This window comes from Colobus angolensis, unplaced genomic scaffold (assembly GCF_000951035.1).
Source record: "Colobus angolensis palliatus isolate OR3802 unplaced genomic scaffold, Cang.pa_1.0 Scaffold68, whole genome shotgun sequence".
NCBI classification, from domain to species: Eukaryota; Metazoa; Chordata; class Mammalia; order Primates; family Cercopithecidae; genus Colobus; species Colobus angolensis.
Genome location: NW_012120487.1, coordinates 7227611 through 7247385, shown reverse-complemented (window position 1 = coordinate 7247385; position 19775 = coordinate 7227611). Strand labels below are relative to the sequence as shown.

The 19775-nt window shown below is 40.7% G+C and overlaps 2 protein-coding genes across 13 annotated transcripts in view; one reads left to right on the top strand and one right to left on the bottom strand.

Annotated features, from left to right (window-relative positions):
- The window catches only part of TCEANC2 (transcription elongation factor A (SII) N-terminal and central domain containing 2), a 44839-nt gene extending 38913 nt beyond the window's left edge, over nt 1–5926 (bottom strand). The window contains exons 1-2 of the mRNA XM_011926327.1: nt 5739–5926; nt 5003–5146 (exon numbers count right to left, since the gene is read on the bottom strand). Coding sequence (XP_011781717.1) covers nt 5003–5104 — 102 coding nt within the window. The 5' untranslated portion in view covers nt 5105–5146; nt 5739–5926. The remainder of the gene's footprint in view (nt 1–5002; nt 5147–5738) is intronic.
- The window catches only part of TMEM59 (transmembrane protein 59), a 23483-nt gene continuing 9632 nt past the window's right edge, over nt 5925–19775 (top strand). For 2 of the 12 annotated variants that reach the window (XM_011926330.1, XM_011926332.1), the window contains exons 1-6: nt 6030–6491; nt 12465–12570; nt 14387–14481; nt 16644–16796; nt 18340–18421; nt 19318–19399. In XM_011926330.1, the coding sequence (XP_011781720.1) occupies nt 6303–6491; nt 12465–12570; nt 14387–14481; nt 16644–16796; nt 18340–18421; nt 19318–19399 (707 nt within the window). In that variant the 5' untranslated portion in view covers nt 6030–6302. Of the gene's footprint in view, nt 6492–10831; nt 10865–12464; nt 12571–14386; nt 14482–16643; nt 16797–18339; nt 18422–19314; nt 19400–19775 lie in introns of all 12 variants that reach the window. The other 10 variants (XM_011926329.1, XM_011926331.1, XM_011926328.1 and 7 more) reach the window with 9 other exon arrangements.

Sequence of the window (19775 nt, the reverse complement as noted above, 5' to 3'; positions counted from 1 at the left end):
GGATAATAGGTGTTAGCCACCGCGCCCGGCTGCTAATTTCTTTTTTTTTTGGTAAAGATGAGGCCTCACCATGTAGCCTTACCATGTAGTTTGGTCTCAAACTCCTGGGCTCAAGTGGTCCTCCTGTCTTGGCCTTACAAGTGCTGGGATTATAGGCATGAGCCACCACACCTGGCTTCATCATTTATTAACTTCTTATAATTTGATCACTTTTCAGCAAGTTTCATGAGGGTTCGTATTTTGATCTTAAATTTCTCTACGTTCTCTATAGTATTTAGCATTGTGTTGTGCATAAGCTGTTTCACAATATTTGTAGAATAGTTTACTATCAAAACCCTACAACGGCATGCCAGAATACAGATGATTACTGTTTAGTCAATACTTTTTACCTACAGTGTAGCACACACTGTGTTAGGTCTTGGAGCAGAATCAGAAAATAATAAGATATTACAGTCCTGGGTCTCAGGAATTCATAGTGGATTGGAGAAAACTACAGGTAATCAGACAATTACAATACAGTAAGGTAAGTGCTACCACAGATACTTGAACCAAATGTTGAGAGTACTAATGAGGGAAGGATTAACTCCCTTATAGAACCCAGAAAGCATTTCAACATTCATTTATTTGATAAATATTTATTGACCACTTAATATGTGTCAGGCACTGTGCTACGCCCAAGGGTAGACAGGTAAATAAAATACTCAGGGTCCTGGCTGAGTGTGGTGGCTTATGCCTGTAATCCCAGCACTTTGGGAAGCCAAGGCAGATGGATCGCTTGAGGTCAAGAGTTCAAAGCCAGTGTGGCCAACATGGTGAAACCCCCATCTCTACTAAAAATGCAAAAATTAGTCGGGCGTGGTGGCGGGCGCCTGTAATCCCAGCTACTCGGGAGGCTGTGGCAGGAGAATCTCTTGAACCTGGAAGGTGGAGGTTGCAGTGAGCCGAGATTGTGCCACTGCACTCCTCTAGCCTTGGCGATAGAGTGAGACTCTGTCTTGGAAAAACAAACAAACAAAAAAGAAAACAAAACAACAACAAAAAACAACTCAAGGTCCTGTACTCATGAAGCTTATAATGTAGTATTTATAGGTAAAGTGGTTCTTGAGTGGGTTGACAAATGGGTAGAAATTGACTCTGTAAAAAGAAACAAGGCTTTCAAGAAAAAGAGACCAGCATCAAGTTCAAGGAAGCCCTGAAGACATGGAAGGGAAGAGCTTATACAAAGAATAGCAAGAAATAAGGTGTGGCTGGAATGCATACATATAAAGGAGGGGCTACAAAGCATGAGATGATAAGCACACTGGGGTAGAATAGGTCTCATGTGCCAAGCCAAGCCTTTTATTTTACTTCATTTGGTCATTCAGAAAAATGTATTGCAGCCTACTATAGGCAAGTCCTGTGCCAGGAACCAGTGACACAAAATCAATGAGACATAGTCTTTCAAGAAGCTCAGAGCATAGCGAGGCACAGGCGTGTAAAGAAACAACCATGATACAGCACAAGTAAGTACAATGATACAGACATGTTTAATATACAGGGATGGCTCAAAGAAGGGAGTGATTAGATTGGCTCTGTGTCTCAGGGACAAAAGGGTGGTCAGGAAGGGCCCCATAGTAGAGGATTTGAACTAGGTCATGAGAGATGAACAGGATTTTATAAAGTAATGATGACAATAATAATAGCAAACATTTACATAGTACTTAGTATAGGCCAGACTCTGTACCAAACACTTTACATATGTTGACTCACTCAAATTTTGTAATACCTTATAAAACAGGTATTATTGATCCCCATTTTATAGAGTAAGACGGACACAGAGAGGCTAAACAACTTGACCAAGGTCACAAAGGTAGTAAGTGGCAGAGCTGGGATTTTAGTAAGGCAGTCTGGCTCCTAAGTCTGTGTTCTTAATTATTGCATTACATTGCCTCCAAGACAAGATAGTAAGGGAATTCCAGGCAAACAGGACGGTATATGCAAAGGCACAGAGGAAGGAAAGAGCACAACATCTTTGGGGAATTGTGAATGGTTGACACTGGATGAGGCATAAATAAAAAGACTAGCAGGGGATGAGGCAGGCAGGTGCCAGGTCATGGAAGGCCTTGGGTGCCATGTAAAAAACTGTGATCTTTATTGATGGGTAATGAGAAATTATGGAAGGATTAGGCAGAAAAGTGACCTGAGTAGATTTTCTTTTCTGTTTTAGGCATATTTCTCTGGTATAAGAGTGGAATGGAGGTGAATGGGGGATGTCAAAGGCAGGGAGACAAGTCAACAGACCATAGCACTGCTCTAGATGAGAAGTATGATTCTGAACTTAAAAGTGGAAGACAATTAAGTTAGTATGGGCAAGAAGGACTTTTAGAAAGTAAAACTAAAAATTGAGGCCAGGCGTAGTGGCTCGTGCCTGTAATTCCAGCACTTTGGGAGACCAAGGAGGGCAGATAGCTTGAGCCCAGAAGTTCGAGACCAGCCTGGGCAACATGATGAAATCCTGTCTCTACAAAAAAAAAAAAAAATCAGCCAGGTATCGTGGCATGTGCCTATAGTCCCAGCTATGACGCTATCATAGTCTCATGGTCACACCACTGCACTCCAGCCTGGGTGACAAAGCGAGACTCTGTCAAAAAAAAAAAAAAAGAAGAAGAAAAGAAAAAGGAAAATTGAATATAAGAGAAAAAAGAGTTAAGGGTGGTTCCTGGATTTCTAGTCCCAGTTACTTGGTATATGGATATACATCAATACAGGAGAACAAGGAACAGGTTTGGAAGAAAAGCTAATGCATTTAAGGGGAATGTTATTACATATGCCTGCTGTTTTACTTATTTTTTTTTTGAAATGGTATCTCACTTTGTCACCCAGGTTGCAGTGCAATGGTGCCATCCTGGCTCACTGCAACCTCTGCCTCCCAGGCTCAAGCAATCCTCCCATCTCAGCCTCCCGAGTAGCTGGGACTACAGGCGCGCCCCACCATACCCAGCTAATTTTTGTATTTTTTGTAGAGATGGGATTTTGCCAAGTTGCCCAGGCTGGTCTCGAACTCCTGGGCTCAGGTGATCGACCCGCCTCGGCCTCCCAATGTGCTAGGATTACAGGCATGAGCCACTGAGCCCAGCCTGTTGTTTTATTTTTATTCCATATTTTTCACATCATTTATTTTCATCATCACACATAGTGATTTTCAACTGGGGCATGAGAAGGAACCCAGAAGGGAGAGGGGTAGGAGGAGGTATATTAGAATATGGGTGTTTGTAGGTGTAGGTGAGTGTATGTGTAGTTCAACTATTCCTTCCCACCTTTTTCCTGGAGAGAGTCTGACATGATCCCTTATTGAGAATCATTGCTATGTATAATTATCCATGAATATTCTGACAAGGTAGAGACAGTTGAAAACCTTGAATGTGTTCTAAGGAGTCACAGAACTGCAAGACTAGGACAGACTTTAAAGATCATTTAGAGTTCACTAGGGCTCAATCAAGTGCTGTCTGGAAATATGTGACGGCATTTTCAGTTATCAGAATGGGAGGTGCCATTGGCATGAAGTGCCTGAGAGCCAGGGATGCTAAGTATCCTGTAACTCACCAGCAGCTCCAAATAATGACAAATTATCTTGCCTCATACAACAATAGCATCCCCTTGAAGAAACACTGATATAGTTCAATCTCTACATTTTATAGATGAGGAAACTGAGGTCTTAGAGAAGGGACTGACTTGCTACTAAAGATCACCTAGTTACCAGTAGGGCCTGTTTATACTCTCCTTCACTGCTTTCCAATATAGGTCTGGTAAGTCTGTGGGACATCCAGAAAAGGAGTCCAACTGAGTATATGTCAAGTACTCAGAATGCTGCCTTGCTCTTACAGTCCTTTGCACATTTTCTCTAGCCCCAGATCCTCCTACCTTCTGAAACCTAGGATGGAGGTGCAGTTCTGGCAGTTTTAGCATAGAAAGCCTAAAGAATGGATGTCATCCTGGCCAAATACATAAAATGTGACAGAACTCTGAGGACCACAAACACTAGGAACCTAGCGGAGGAAGAAGAACTGATAAAACAAAATGAAAAAGTCAAATTTAAGAGGCAAGGTTCAGGATGAAAAGGGGACCAAGTACAAGTTGTTTTGTTTCATTTTAGTAAAATAATAATTACTTTAGCATTTATTGGGTGACTATGTTGATTGATTCATTGTATCTACTCTTTGCATCTTGCTTGCAGACATCAGACTGAGTTCAAGGCAGCAAAGAGTTCATTAAAACAACCTCTTTCCAGCTGGGCACAGTGGCTCACGCCTGTAATCTCAGCACTTGGGGAAACAGAGGCGGGTGGATCATTTGAGGTCAGGAGTTCGAGGCCAGCCTGGCCAACATGGTGAAACCCCATCTCTACCAAAAACAAAAATTAGCCGGGCATCTGTAATCCCAGCTACTTGGGAGGCTGAGGCAGGAAGATCATTTGAACCCGGGAGGTGGAGGTTGCAGTGAGCCAAGATCGTGCCACTGTACTCCAGTCTGGGTGACAGAGTGAGACCCTTTCTGAAAAACAAAAACAACAACACAACGACAACAAAAAACAGCCTCTTTCCCGGTCTCAGCTGAAGCTGTAAAGCCATTTAATACAGTTCTGGGCAGTAAGATGTGAGAGAACAGCATCAAAACCCACCCCTAAATGAGTCTGTACAGGGTAGGTATATAGAATCATATCTGGTACTTTAACATTCCTAACAGACTACATTTTGCAAAAGAATAACAACAAAGGGGACTTGTCCTACCAGCTACCATACATGCTGTAAACCAGAGTAATTACAAGGGTGTAGCACAGGTGTGCGGAAATTGATAAATGTCAGTCTGTACAGCTATGGGGGAAACGAAGGAGGAGTGGTCAGGTACACTTTGGGGGAGGAGGCATAACAAGAAATAATTCATGGGTCTTTTCACAAGAGAACCTCTGGCACCACCTTGCTATCAGTCCTTTGCACATTTCCTCTAGCCCCAGATCCCCTCTCACCTTCAGAGATTCAATCGTGGCCTGCTTGTAAACCTTTCCTCCAGAATCTTTCTTCTGAGGGCTATTCTGGATTCTAGGCGTTCGAATGACGAATTTATCCATTGTTAGGGGTCTCCGACTACCTTGACGTGCTTGCAGCGTGTTCTGGTCAAGAAAGACGGTAAATTCTAAAACCTCACTAAAGACTGCCGTGATATTTGCTCCCCAAAGTAACACAATTGAGTTCTCTGGAAGAATTCATGAATTATGGGGACTCGAGTGGAACTGACAGATTTCCTCCTGAGGATCTTCCTAAGAATTGAAACTGTAAACAACCATCAGTCTACGTCCTGGGTTAGGAGGTTCCTAGATTCCAGAAGTGCACGCTCTAGGGGGGATTCCAATATTGGGCCAGTCCCCTCTAGAGCGTACACCTAAGCCCTCTTCCAATTAAGACTGGGCTGTGGAAGGGTTAGGATTACACTAGGCTCAATGCCGCCCTCTTAACAATCACCTCACCACAGCCACAATCCCAACGGTTGCCCTGGTAATCAGCAACTGACAACCACCTCCAGAACACAGCAGGGAGTCTCACAATACGCAGCCATCCCCTGGAACAAACTGCTCGGTGGTCAGAGGACCCTACCCACGGCTGTAATCTCTGGATCCCCGAACAAGGAGAAACCCCATCCTCCTCGTTCTCAGCACTCAGGAGCCCGGGTAGGGGCACCTAACAACGGTCTGGCGTGAGACCCACCAGGAAAAGCAGCCCTGGCAGCTGCTGTTGGCGCCCTCCAGACTGCAACCCCGTAGGCTCCCAAGCCCAGTCGTCTGTGTTGAAACTAAATAGACGATTCCTCCCAGGGCTGTAGTTCCTCTGAAGAAACTCCGCCGGCCCTCGCGCCTCTGGGCCACAGCGAACCACATTCCCCAGAATGCACTGCGAAGAAATGCGGGCGGAAGGCGCGCCGAGGGCGGCTGTAGTTTTCCGAGACCAACTTTCCCGACAGCACCGTGCGCCTCCCGCCTATGGAGAACTACATGCCCCAGCCTGCCCCGCGAAGGGAAGACAGGAGGACCCGCTTCGCGCTAATGCTCGCGATGGTTGAATTCCCCGCCTCACGCCCGCCTAGGAGAAGTTCGTAGTCCCAGAGGTGGGGCAGGAGGCGGCAGTTTCAGGCGGGTCAGGGCGGAGCTGAAGCGACGGCGGAGGCGGAAGCAACGGTCGGTGGGGCGGAGAAGAGGGCTGGCCCCAGGAGGAGGAGGAAACCCTTCAAAGAAAACAGCAACAAGCTGAGCTGCTGTGACAGAGGGGAACAAGATGGCGGCGCCGAAGGCGAGCCTCTGGTTCAGGACCCAACTGGGGCTGCCGCCGCTGCTGCTGCTGACCATGGCCTTGGCCGGAGGTTCGGGGACCGCTTCGGCTGAAGCATTTGACTCGGTCTTGGGTGATACAGCATCTTGCCACCGGGCCTGTCAGTTGACCTACCCCTTGCACACCTACCCTAAGGTAGGGCCCGTCCGGAGCGGGCTGCGACCCTTCCCTGGCCGCCCATCTCTCGGCTCCCCACACTTGTGTCGGCTCTGGCAACCTGGCTGTTCAATCCGCCTTTCAACCGCTGTCTCCCATCTGTGTAGCTCCTGTTTTCCTCCCTAATCCTGCCTGCACCCCAATTCCTGCTGTCATTACCGGAAGTTTGTCCTGCACTACTCTGTGATAGGCTGAGGGACACAAAGATGAGAAAGACGCGATCCCTTTCCTCTGGGAGCTAGCCGGGCAGCAGGGGAGTCGAGCACTCAGAGGGAGGAGGATAGAGGAGGATATGGATGATTAATGTAGGGTCCTCACCTTAAGGAGCCTAAGGGGGGTTTGTAGAAAGGGAGGCGCAGATAAGCGAATCCACAAATGATTGATTCATAACCTTTGTTTACTAAGCACCTCTCGGGGTCGGGAGCGTAGTCTTCAGGGAGTCAGACAAGTAGACGATTCCACTGAAGTATAAAAAGCGTCACGAAGGCGGCTCAAGGAGTAGCGAGACGCCCAGGAATGCTGTCTGCCTATGTTGAGTTCCTGTGTCCAAGACGCTGCCAAGAGGGACTGGGTTAGAGAAGAGGCAGTTAGGTGTCTGCCTACCAGAAACTGACCACTCAGTGCAGAAAACGGGGGATTCGTGGAGTGGGTAAAGAAACGAGACTGTAGACAGGAGAGGATTCGCAGCTTACGGAGAGGAATGGCCCTCCTCTCTATGCTTTCCCCCTTTCTTTTAAGTACATACCTAACCCTCTTCACGTTGGTTTTTCAGCGTAAGAACTCTTGTTTACTCAACATTCTAAATTGTTTGATGATTCCCACCACACCTTTCCCATGTATGATTTGAGTATATGTCCTCCCCCACGTTGTTTTAGGAGAGCTTTTGTTGATGTTGCTGGTGGTTTCCTCTTCGTTTTTCCTTCATCTCCTGTATGCTATTTGCTTAACCATTGTGGCTAGATCTCCTTGCTTTCTAAAACTGGAGTGGCTACGGAGACAGTTCCAGTGAAGCTTAGGATGTTCCATATTGGCGAGTGCTTTCAGGTCTTTGAAATGAAAAGTTGTAAGTGCTGGCACTTCTCAGATTTTGTTTACGGCTGGATTTTAAACTGCATGGGGATGATCAATTTTCAAAAAAAGTGTGGGAGAGGGGACTGGGCTGAATTTTTCCAGAGATTTATGTAACAATCGAGAAAGAAGTGAGAAGTTTTAACTTCAGGCTTAAATCGATGAATACTGCTTCTAACCACGTTATTTTTCTTCACTTCTTGTAAACTTCTCATCATTAAGAGGATTGTATGAGGGAGCTCATTAATATTGATTTGGGTTTAATATTGACCTTGTTCTAGGGTTTGTTTCCTTTTTTTGAGATTTTCCTGGCAATTTTGTAGTATAAACCAGAATGTTGGGAGAATAATCAAATAATTTGAAAGGATACCTTCCTGGAACTTGTAGGTACTTTAATAATGTCCACTATTTTCTAACAGTTGGTGTGATATCTATAAATCATTTTTACTTATTTATTAAAGCTTTTCTCACAAAGAACTCCAAATCATCTGGCTCCCTATAGGTCCTGGACTTGAAATTTATATAGACTCCACTGTTAGCCAGAGTGATGGGAGATTTATCATACTATTATTCCTAATTATCACAACAACCCTGTAAAGTAGGGTTTTAAAATTAAGGAAATTGAGGCTCTGAAAGGTTAAGTGTCTTGCCTAAGGTCACATACTCAAGAAGTCGTGGAGTAGGAATTCAACTTAAAACTGGCTACACTATGCTGCCTCCTATTAATAAACTTGCATTAAACATATTCGGCCGGGTGCGATGGCTCACACCTGTAATCCCAGCACTTTGGGAGGCCAAGGTGGGTGGATCACCTCAGCTCAGGAGATTGTGACCAGCCTGGACAACATGGCAAGACCCCGTCTCTGAAGAAAAAAAAAAAAAGAAAGAAAAAACTAGCCAGGCGTGGAGACGAGCACCTGTAGTCCCAGCTACTTGGGAAGCTGAGGTGGGAGGCTTGCTTGAGCCTGGGAGGCGGAGGTTACAGTGAGCCGAAATGTTGCCAGTGCACTCCAGTCTGACAGTGAGACCCTGTCTCAAAAAAAAAAAAAAAAAAAGGCCGGGCGCAGTGGCTCACTCCTGTAATCCCAGCACTTTGGGAGGCCAAGGCAGGTGGATCACCTGAGGTCAGGAGTTCAAGACCAGCCTGGCCAACATGGTGAAACCCCATCTCTACTGAAAATACCAAAAAAAAATTAGCCGGGCATGGTGGCGGGCACCTGTAATCCCAGCTACTCAGGAGGCTGAGGCAGGAGAAGCGGCTGAACCCGGGAGGCAGAGGTTGCAGTGAGCCTGCGCCACTGCACTCCAGCCTGGGCAACAAGAGGGAAACTCTGCCTCAAAAAAAAACAACACATATTTAACTATGTCACTGATTTCTATTGGCTCTCCTCTGTGCTTTGTGCTCCAGGAAAAAGCTTCGTGTGTTGTAAGAAATTAGATGAATTTTCAAACTCACATAGAATTTGAAAAACAAGATAGAAATCTCGTTTTAGGCTGGGCACGGTGGCTCATGCCTGTAATCCCAGCAGTTTGGGAGACCAAGGCGGGTGGATCATGGGTGGTCAGGAGTTCAAGATCAGCCTGACCAACATGGTGAAACCCCGTCTCTACGAAAAATACAAAAATTAACTGGGCATGGCACATGCTTGTAATTCCAGCTACTCAGGAGGCTGAGGCAGGAGAACCGCTGGAACCTGGGCGGTAGAGGTTGCAGTGAGCCAAGATTGCACCACTTCACTTCAGCCTGGGGGACAGAGCAAGACTGCATCTCAAAAAGAAAAAATAAGAAATCTCATTTTAATGACACTTTTTGAGAACTAATTATTTGTTGTAAGAAAGTAGAATACCTGTTTGTAAGTAGTTATTTTTAAATTATTCTATCTTTTATCTACAGAAATGCAATTGCATAATTTATCTCGGATGAAAAAACAAGAGACATAAATCATGTTAATAAAAAAGCTAATTAGAGCCAACCTGGTCATTTATTAATGGAGTGTGGTCTCTAGAACCATACAAACCTGGTTTTCTTCCCAGCTCCTTGATTACTGTTTGTCCTTGCTGATGACTTAACTTCTATTTATTTTTTTTTTAATTTAAAATAATTGAAACAGAGTCTTGCTCTGTTGCCTAGGCTGGTCTCAAACTCTTGGACTGAATGGATCTTTATGTCTCGGCCTCCCAAAGTGTTGGGATTACATGCATGAGCCACAGTGCCTGGCCTAAATGGTACCATTGAGGGACCTTCTAATTATGAATTTAGCTGGTATTTCCTATGGTGGAAGCACCATTTATTGTGTCCTAAATCAGAGGAGATATATGTTATATAAGCTTGCCAGTCATTTGGGATAAATAGGGCATGAAATATTTACTTGAAATCATTATTTTTGTATATATAACATGGAATACTTAGAATAAAGATAATGATTCTTAATAGCTACCAGTTGAGTGCCTGCTCCATACCAGATGTTGCATAATTTGTTAAGTCTTAACATAGTGCCTGGCACATTGTAGATGCTCATTAAATGTGTCTGTCTATTAGATAGTACTACATAATAGTAATGCTATTGTAGATATAAATATATAATTATCCTAATAGTGAAGATTGACACTCTACAATTATCAGGCAGTAGAAAATAAAGGAATAAATAGTAGTTAGGATTGATGTAAGAGTATTGTCCTTATTTTACAACTGAGGAATTAGATTAAGTAACTTGCCAAAGGTTGTACAGAATAAGTGGCAAGTCTGAACTTCAAACCAGGGCTGATTCCTGAAACCTAGTCTCTTTTCCCCATGCCATATGGTTTTCTGAAATTGGTACTGGATGACTTACTAGGTTTCTTTAACAAAGGAAAGCATATCTAAGAATGAAATGGCATGTGATACAGCTCATACTAATGAGCTTATGTTTCCTCTGTGCAGCATAAGGAAATATGTAGTGCTCCAAAGACATAAAATAAATCTTTAATTGTTTTACAAAGCCTGCAAAAGCTACTCAGATATGAAATTTATCTTAATTTTTAAAATTCTTTCAATTTCATCTTAACAATAAATGCAGCTGGAACTGAGGTCCAAAAGTGTGCTACCTTCAAAGCTGTATGATAAAGTATATTTAATATTAGACTGCAGCCATCTCTTCTTGATGGATTGTTGCTGCTGCATAAATTTTACTAATCCTTTTGCTGGAAAGAAGTACATACCTTGTATTCCATTGGTTGCTAACTGGCATATGCACGTGCTGTTTCCTTATTAGGTGTCTGCCAGTTTGTACAGAGTATATCACACAGTAAGTTGAAGGGCTCCCCCATATGCAATAGCTTTTTTAAAATACTTTTATTTTATCAAAGAAAAACCTGCTGAAGACATTAGTCATATTAAGCAGTTAATATTTTACAGTAATGAAGAACTAGATGTCCATCCTATCTTGAACTTTCACACATATACATTGATGCCTGTAATTGTTTTCTATTTTAGAAATCTATTAACACTATAACCATTTATTAAGAACCTTCTACATCCCAGGCACTGTGCTGGAAATAGCTTCCAAATTATTGAGGAATTTGGAGATAATGGCTGTTCTCTCCTTTTTTGATGAGAAACCTGAGATTCTTAGGTAAAATAACTTATGCACTCACCTAAAAGGTTTGATCTAGGTCTGGCTGATTGCAGTGTCCTTTCCCATACAGCACACTGTTGCTCCAGTGTTTTCATTTAATGTAAACCCAACTTTTTTTGTTGTTGTTGTTGTTGTTGTTGTTGTTGTTGAGACGGAATCTCACTGTGTCTCCCAGACTGGAGTGCGGTGGCGCGATCTCAGCTCACTGCAAGCTCTGCCTCCTGGGTTCACGCCATTCCCCTGCCTCAGCCTCCCGAGTAGCTGGGACTACAGGCACCCGCCACCATGCCCGGCTAATTTTTTGTATTTTTAGTAGAGACAGGGTTTCACCGTGTTAGCCAGGATGGTCTCGATCTCCTGACCTTGTGATCCACCCACCTCGGCCTCCCAAAATGCTGGGATTACAGGCGTGAGCCACTGCGCCCAACCTAAGCCCAGTTTTTAAAAGTCCTTTCATGTAAACATTTTTATAGATATATACCTTACTTTATCAGGCCCTCGTGTCACCATTTGCCATGTGAAGCTAGTCTGATACTTTTCCTGATAAGCCTGGTAATTCATATAAACATGGATGTGACAGAAGTATGCCATTGGTCTTAGGGTACTTGCTTACTCCTTTCTATCGCTGTTGAAGTTCTAGTTATATCACCGTTGTATTTTTTGTTGTTGTTTTGTTGTTTTTTAAGCAACAGGATCTCACTTTGTACCCCAAGCTGGAGTGCAGTGGTGTGATTATAGCTCACTGTACCCTCAAACTCCTGGGCTCAAACAATCCTCATACCTCAGCCTACTGAGTACTAGGACTACAAGTGTGCACCACCATACCCAGTTATTTTTGTATGTGTGTTTGTTTTGGTACAGACGGGATCTCGCTGTATTGTCCAGGCTGGCCTCAAACTGTTGGCCTCAAGCAGTTCTCCTGCCTCAGCTTCCCAAAGCCCTGGGATTACAGGTGTGAGCCACTGCACCTGGCATGTCACTATTATTTTATTTTTAATTACTCCCTCACAGATTGTAACCAAAGAAAATGGAAAAAGGGTGGTGGTTTTACCTACTAGGCTTTTTTCTTGGTATCACTTTTAAGGAACTAAAACCTCTGTATGGCGAAGGTCTTGAGTATCAACTGGCTCCTATAATTTTTTCTTTCAGTTATGAAACTTACAGGATGATTTGTAATAAACGTTACTAACTGCTTTCTTCCTAACCCATTTTTCCCTGAGGAAAAAAAATACTATTTTTTGGTAACCCTTCCTGTTCTTGAACTCCCTAGGAAGAGGAATTGTACGCATGTCAGAGAGGTTGCAGGCTGTTTTCAATTTGTCAGTTTGTGGATGATGGAATTGACTTAAATCGAACTAAATTGGAATGTGAATCTGGTAAGATGCTATGCTAACGACATCAGCTGTATGTAACACTGTTGTTTTCTTTATGATAACCTTTTAAAGTATTTTCCTTAGGAAATGGCAAACACACTTGAAACTAGTCATCTAACATACAGTAATTATTACGGATTTAAGAGTTTTCGTAGCTGCTGCTAGAAATTTCATGGGCTTTAAATTTCATCTGTTTGTTGAGACAGTGTTTATTTTCTGCTGTGAATAGGACACCTTTGTTTAACCAACTTTCTGTCAGACAAATGCAGTATAATTACCCTACTCACAATTCATTACTACCTTTTCACAAATAGTATAATTTTCCTAAACCTTTCAATCATAAGTTCATTGACTTATCTCTAAGTTTTTTACTGAATCAGGCCTTTGACTCAGTATTTAATAGCGTATTCTTCATTGGTCAGGCCATTAAAATAAGTAGCCAGAGGCTTTGTCATCTGTTAAACCACTTTTCTCTCTTTTTGCTAAAAGCAGTCTGTTTAATAAAAGAAATCTGCAGTCAGGACACAATTGACGTTTAACTTTTTAAATAACTATAATGGAGTGTTCTCCATTCATTACACTGTTTTTAGCGTAGAAGGAGGCACCTTTTCCCCTATCACTATGCCATAACTCACATACACTCTTCTTACGTATTCAAAAATACGTAACCGTATTTTTGCGGCTCAGTCTCATAACTGATCATCTTTATATATGCATAATGCTGTCCAGTTTATTATCTAGCACTTCTGAGAAGTGTATTACAAATGCATTACTGAGTTGGGAAAAAATGGAATTGGTATAGTGGTAAAATGTTGTATCACAAGAAGGAAATAGATTTAATGAACTAAATGACAGTATATCTGGTAGAGACCTATTTCAACATTAGAATCATCTGCTATAGAACATTTTCTAGTTCAATTTTCTTTTTTTTTTTTGAGACAGAGTCTCTCTCTGTCCCCAGGCTGGAGTGCAGTGGCGTGATCTCAGCTCACTTCAAGCTCCGCCCCCCCGGATTCACACCATTCTCCTGCCTCAGCCTCCCATGTAGTTGGGACTACAGGTGCCCGCCACCACGCCCGGCTAATTTTTTTTTTTGTATTTTTAGTAGAGACGGGGTTTCACTGTGTTAGCTAGGATGGTCTCGATCTCCTGACCTTGTGATTCGCCCGTCTCAGCCTCCCAAAGTGCTGGGATTACAGGCGTGAGCCATCACACCCAGCCTAGTTCAATTTTCTTAGACTTTCAGATGTTAGGCTGATTGTTTTATTTTTCTCTTGCCACGTGTATACCCTTACTTCTTAACTGAGTGATCTAGTTCTTAACAGTAATACGGTATATTTGTATAAATCATTAAAATATATTATTTCATTCAATCCTATGCAGTGGGTTGTGTTATTTCTGTTTTAGATATATAGAAATCAATAGTCAGAGGTTAAACTGCTCAGCCCAGGTCACACACACCAACAAATGGTGGAACTAAAACTTTTTGAGTGGTATCTTCAGAATGCCAATCCAGTGCATTTTCTGCTACACAAGCCTTAGCTGCAAGGGTCCTCTTATGTGAATGTCATCATGTGGCCAGAGCCTGGGTGTATAATTAATAAATTTGTATCTAAAACATTTGACTTGTAGGATGGAAACAATATGGAGTTCTGTTAAAGATACATTTCCTACTACTATATTACCAAATTTGGAAATTGACATTGATGAAATCTTTTTTAAAAAGTATAAGAATTTTTTAAATAAAATATCAAATCCTTTTCTTTCCTCTTTCCCTTTCCCTTTTGTTTCTTGTAATTTGACTATTTTTCTCTTACAGCATGTACGGAAGCATATTCCCAATCTGATGAGCAATATGCTTGCCATCTTGGTTGCCAGAATCAGCTGCCATTCGCTGAACTGAGACAAGAACAAGTACGAAACAATACTGCCTTTCAAACTAGCCTGCTTAGATGGCACTGACTTGTGTTGCTTGAAGTGTTTATCAGCCACTCAATCCTATTTTAGTGTTATATTTTATATTTGACTTTCAGCAAACAAAATTAGTTTGCAAATAAAAAAGTCAGTTGAATAATTGCATTTGTATAATGCTTTACTATTAAAAGTTATGCCTACATTCATAATCTTATTTTGTTTCTTCCCACATTCCAGTGAAGATATTATCCTCATTTTACATATGAGAAAACCAAGGCTCAGAGGAATTATTTCAGAGTTCTTTTTCTCCATCCCAACTTCCATTGCACAGTTGCCATTGCCTTAACTCAGATTATCATCATTTCTTATCTGTATTTTTAAGTTAACTTCCAAACTGTTTTTCTAATTTAACCCTTTCTAACTCCATCCTTTACTGTGTCCAGATTTTTTTTTCTAAATTTCATCATGCTATTCTCCTGTCTTATATAATCAGTAGCTCCCAATTACATGTAGATTTAAGTCCAAACTGTTTATCACAACCTAGCTCCTGATTACTTCTCCAATGCCATTGCTTAAAATTCCTGACAAGGGAATTTCATACTCGATTCTCCAGACATACTGGGAAAAATTTCTTAATTTTTGCACAGGAAATAGTCACATATACAAACTCAAAAGATAAAAAGAGTATACATATAGTGAAAAGTCTCCCACCCCTGTCTCTTAGCCACTCAGTTTTCCCTCATACGTGTAGCCAAGGTTACTAGTACACAGATACGTTATGCATATACAAGGATGTGCACATGTATTTTATAAATATAAGTATACATAAAGAGCTTCTAATTTTTTTCTAGTACATAATAATTCTGTGTAGATATATTATAATTTATTTAGGCAGTTCCTTATTTGTGAACATGTAAGTTGTTCCTAATCTTTTTATTTTGTAAATAATATCTGTTTTGCACATTTGTGAGTATACCTGTAGAATAAAATCGTAGGGCTAGAATTGCTGAGTTAAGAGGTATATGCATTTTTTATTTTTATGTGTTTTAGAGATGGGGATCTCACTATATTACCCGGTCTGGCCTCACGCTTCTGGGCTCAAGTGCTACCATAGATACCACTGCACTCCAGACTGGGTGACAGAGCGAGACACTATCTCAAAAAAATAAAAATAAAAATAAAAATAAAAAAACAAAGTAGAACCAAAGCTATCCCTAGAGTTTAGTAAATGGCATCCCACGCTTGTGCTTTAGAGGGGCCCAGTGCTGCTAAAGAAGTCAAGAAGTCAGAATTGGAGGAGGAAAGATGACACCATTTGTCAAAATCCTTTTTTTTTTTTTTGAGACGGAGTCTCGCTCTGTCACCAGGCTGGAGTGCAGTGGCGTGATCTTGGCTCACAGCAACCTCCACCTCCCTGGTTTAAGGGATTCTCCCGCCTCAGCCTCCTGAGTAGCTGGGACTACAGTGGGACTACAGACGTGCGCCACCACGCCTAGCTAATTTTTGTATTTTTAGTAGAGGTTGGGTTTGACCATGTTGCCCAGATGGTCGCAGTCTCTTGACATCGTGATCCACCCGCCTCAGCCTCCCAAAGTGCTAGGATTATAGGCGTGAGCCACCATGCCGGGCCATTAAAATCTTATCAGTAGCTTACCACATATACTCAGCCCATAAATACTCCCTTCACCCTGCCCTGTTGTCAGATGTCTACCATTTTATGTATATATTCTTCTGATTGATTTTTTCCTTCCCCTTTTCCATTGATGTACATTATAGCATGATTTATTCTCGATGAAAACATTAAAGATGAGAATGATATGATTTGTCCCTTCCTGTTCTACCCTTGAGGCCTTGCTGGTCCTTGTTTAATTACATCTTAAGAGTCTTCTTATTTTTGGACTTAATTCAAAAGCCTGTTATTCTGATAGAGGTGACAGGTAGCTAGTAAGTGTGTTTGGTGGCAAATTAAAGTAGCCTTGGTTTTTAAGCTTTACCATAATTTGCATAGATAACTAAGAGTTTAATGCGATTAGATTATGGTAGATGTATTTAATTGTTTGTATCCTGTCCCATTAAGGATTTGAGTAATCTTGATTATGTTGTTCTCTTGAATATACATATATAAAAAATAACGCATTTCTCATTATTTATTTTATTTTTAGCTTATGTCCCTGATGCCAAAAATGCACCTACTCTTTCCTCTAACTCTGGTGAGGTCATTCTGGAGTGACATGATGGACTCTGCACAGAGCTTCATAACCTCTTCATGGACTTTTTATCTTCAAGCTGATGATGGAAAAATAGTCATATTCCAGGTGACAACAGTGCTTCATGGATTCATCTAAATACCAACAACAGTAAATGTATATGTTTTAAATGAGTGTTTCAGCATAGAACCATACTCAGTCACTTACAAATACTTATCATCAAGTAAGAATTACTTATTTGGCCCTACATTAAAATATTGGACATCAGTTTGATTACCCTTCCCTTTGCCCATTAAAAGCCTTATCTAAAGCCCATTAGTTTTTATCTAACCAGAACTCTGAGTCTTTTAAATTTTATGGTGCTTAAATTGATAAAATGAAATCTTTAAATATGAAAGATAATAATTAATATACTTTTAACATAAACAGTAGCCATATATGATTACATATGGATATCAGATAAAAATAATATGACATAATTTTTAGTTTTTTATAGTGCTTTTACTCATAACTCTTATAAGAGAACTTCTTGAAGAAGTGTTTTGCCTAGAGAGGTAATGTCTCCTATCTCATCATTTACCATGTGATAATAACTGTTATTCCCTTGAGGTTATATTGTGCTAGATATATTATCTCAGATTTTCAAAGAACTTAATGAGGTTGTATTATTCCTATTTTATTGATGAGGAAGGTGAGAGTAACTTGTTGCAGTTGCACTGCTGATAAGTAACAGAATTAAGCTTAAAACCCAGGACACTTTAGCACCAAGGCCCATATACTACCCTACCATGCTTTTAATTCAGTAGTTGAATTCCTCAAATTTACCAGTCAACAGAGCTTATGTTGTGTCTTCCTCTCGGGTAATAAAATCAACCTTTTAAGTACTGTAGCTAAGTAAGTGACTTAATGTATGGCTGGTATGTGATTTTTAGCACTACCCTGAACCTTGGGTCCCCTCTGCTTAATTTGGTAATAAGTAAAATGCAGGAATTTTCTCTTTAAATTCATGAACAAGTTCTATGTCCTAAAGCTATTACATCAAAGCATAAGTTGACTCTCAGAGTGAAGCCCTCATTCATTTCTCATTAGATAGATTAGCTCTGTGTCTCTCTAAAGTCTGTGTGAATTTCAGCATAACTGGGATGGAGAAACCCCCATTCTAGAGGATCAGAACTATACAGAAAATGTAAAGTATGGAGTGTTTGGCTGTAATTTATGGATTCCTCATACCTAGGGAATAATGGAATGTTTCATATGAGAAGAAATAGAGATAATACGTGTTTAGCCAAAAGTTTTGGCAGTCTGATAAATTATTCCTGATCAACTAAAATTAGAACTCATTTCTGCAAGGTATAGTATTTAATGTAGTATGTCATGATTTGTTCCTCTCTCCCTTAAAAAAAAAAAAATATTGTCAGGAAGTTAAACTAACATAAATCTGCCAGAAATCTGTTTCTTTGCAAGGCACTGGTTCTGATGTTTAGGAAGTACAATTAAAATATATTGTGGTTAACGTGTTTTATTTTTTATATAGTATTTCTGTTACTCTTTCTCAATTTAAATGTTTAAAGAGATGATGTGTTTTAGAACTTGTTACTGAAGAAAAGCTAAAGAAGTACGAATGACTTAATTGCTTTCATTATTATTTTAGTCTAAGCCAGAAATCCAGTATGCACCACATTTGGAGCAGGAGTCTACAAATTTGAGAGGATCATCTCTAAGCAAAATGTCTTGTAAGTTTTATTTTAAGTAGCTTAGATAAAAACATTAGCAGTCAAATCTGGTTGTAGTAGAGTTGGTTGTGTTTTTTTTTTTTTTTTTTCACTGATGGAACATAAACAGATAATTTCTAAAACAGTGGTTCTCAAACTTTCATGTATGTTCATGTTTGAACAAGCTCTCCAAACTCAGATTGCTGGGCCCCACCTCCAGAGTTTCTAATTTACCTAGGTCTGGGAGAAGATCTGAGAATTTCTTTTTCTCACAAGTTCCAGATTTTGCTGATGCTGCTGGCCTGGGGGCCACACTTTGAGAATCACTATTCTAAAAACATTTAGTTTGCTTCAAAGGATGTTTTGAGCATGAACTAATCAACTATTCTGGTATTTCCCAATAAATTGACCAAATAATGAAAAATACCAAAAGTATGAGTCCCCATTCTATTTTTATTTCCATGTTAGAAGTGAATTTCGAGTCATAAGAACGTAAAACATCAAGCTAAAGCAGAGCTTACCTTGTAAAATTTACTCATACCTTATTTTAGATACGATTTTAATTAGCCTTCTAATTATTTTGGTAGTTGGGAGTGGGTAGATAATGATAGCACATAACATAAGACCATCTGTAACTTTAATTAGATTAGAATAAACCAAATCCAAGCTCACATGTAATTAAGCAGAAAGCATCAATGCCAATAAGAATTTGAAAATAAAACAGGAAACTCATAATGCGGTAGAATATTCATTTGGTTTTGATGTGCTAGAGAAACTGATACATATTATAAAATGTATCAGATGACACAAACAAAAACAATTGGATATCTGTAAAGTGTATATGTCTAGAAGTAGTCATGTGAGAGTAGGTTTTGGGATGTAGGGTATAATAAACTCATACCTTACTATTTCAGCAGATCTGCAAATGAGAAATTCACAAGCACACAAGAATTTTCTTGAAGATGGAGAAAGTGATGGCTTTTTAAGATGCCTCTCTCTGTATGTATTCCTCTTTATTGTGTGTATAACAGATAAAATCTGGCTTGTATCAGAGAGATACATTACTTTTTATTATTTTAAAATTAGCACCTCAAAAGTAAACCTTTTTACTTTTTCCCTTCCGAGGTTGTACGTTAGATATTTTAGTGTGTTTAAAAGGTTATAGGCATACTACTTGAATAAAACCCAGGCAGGTAGTTTTTTTTCACAGTACAGGAGCATTCTTCTTGTTAGAATCTCTTGATTTGGCCAGGCACTGTGGCTCAAGCCTATAATTCCAGCACTTTGGGAGGCCGAGATGGGCGGATCATGAGGTCAGGAGATCGAGACCATCCTGGCTAACACGGTGAAACCCCGTCTCTACTAAAAAAATTAC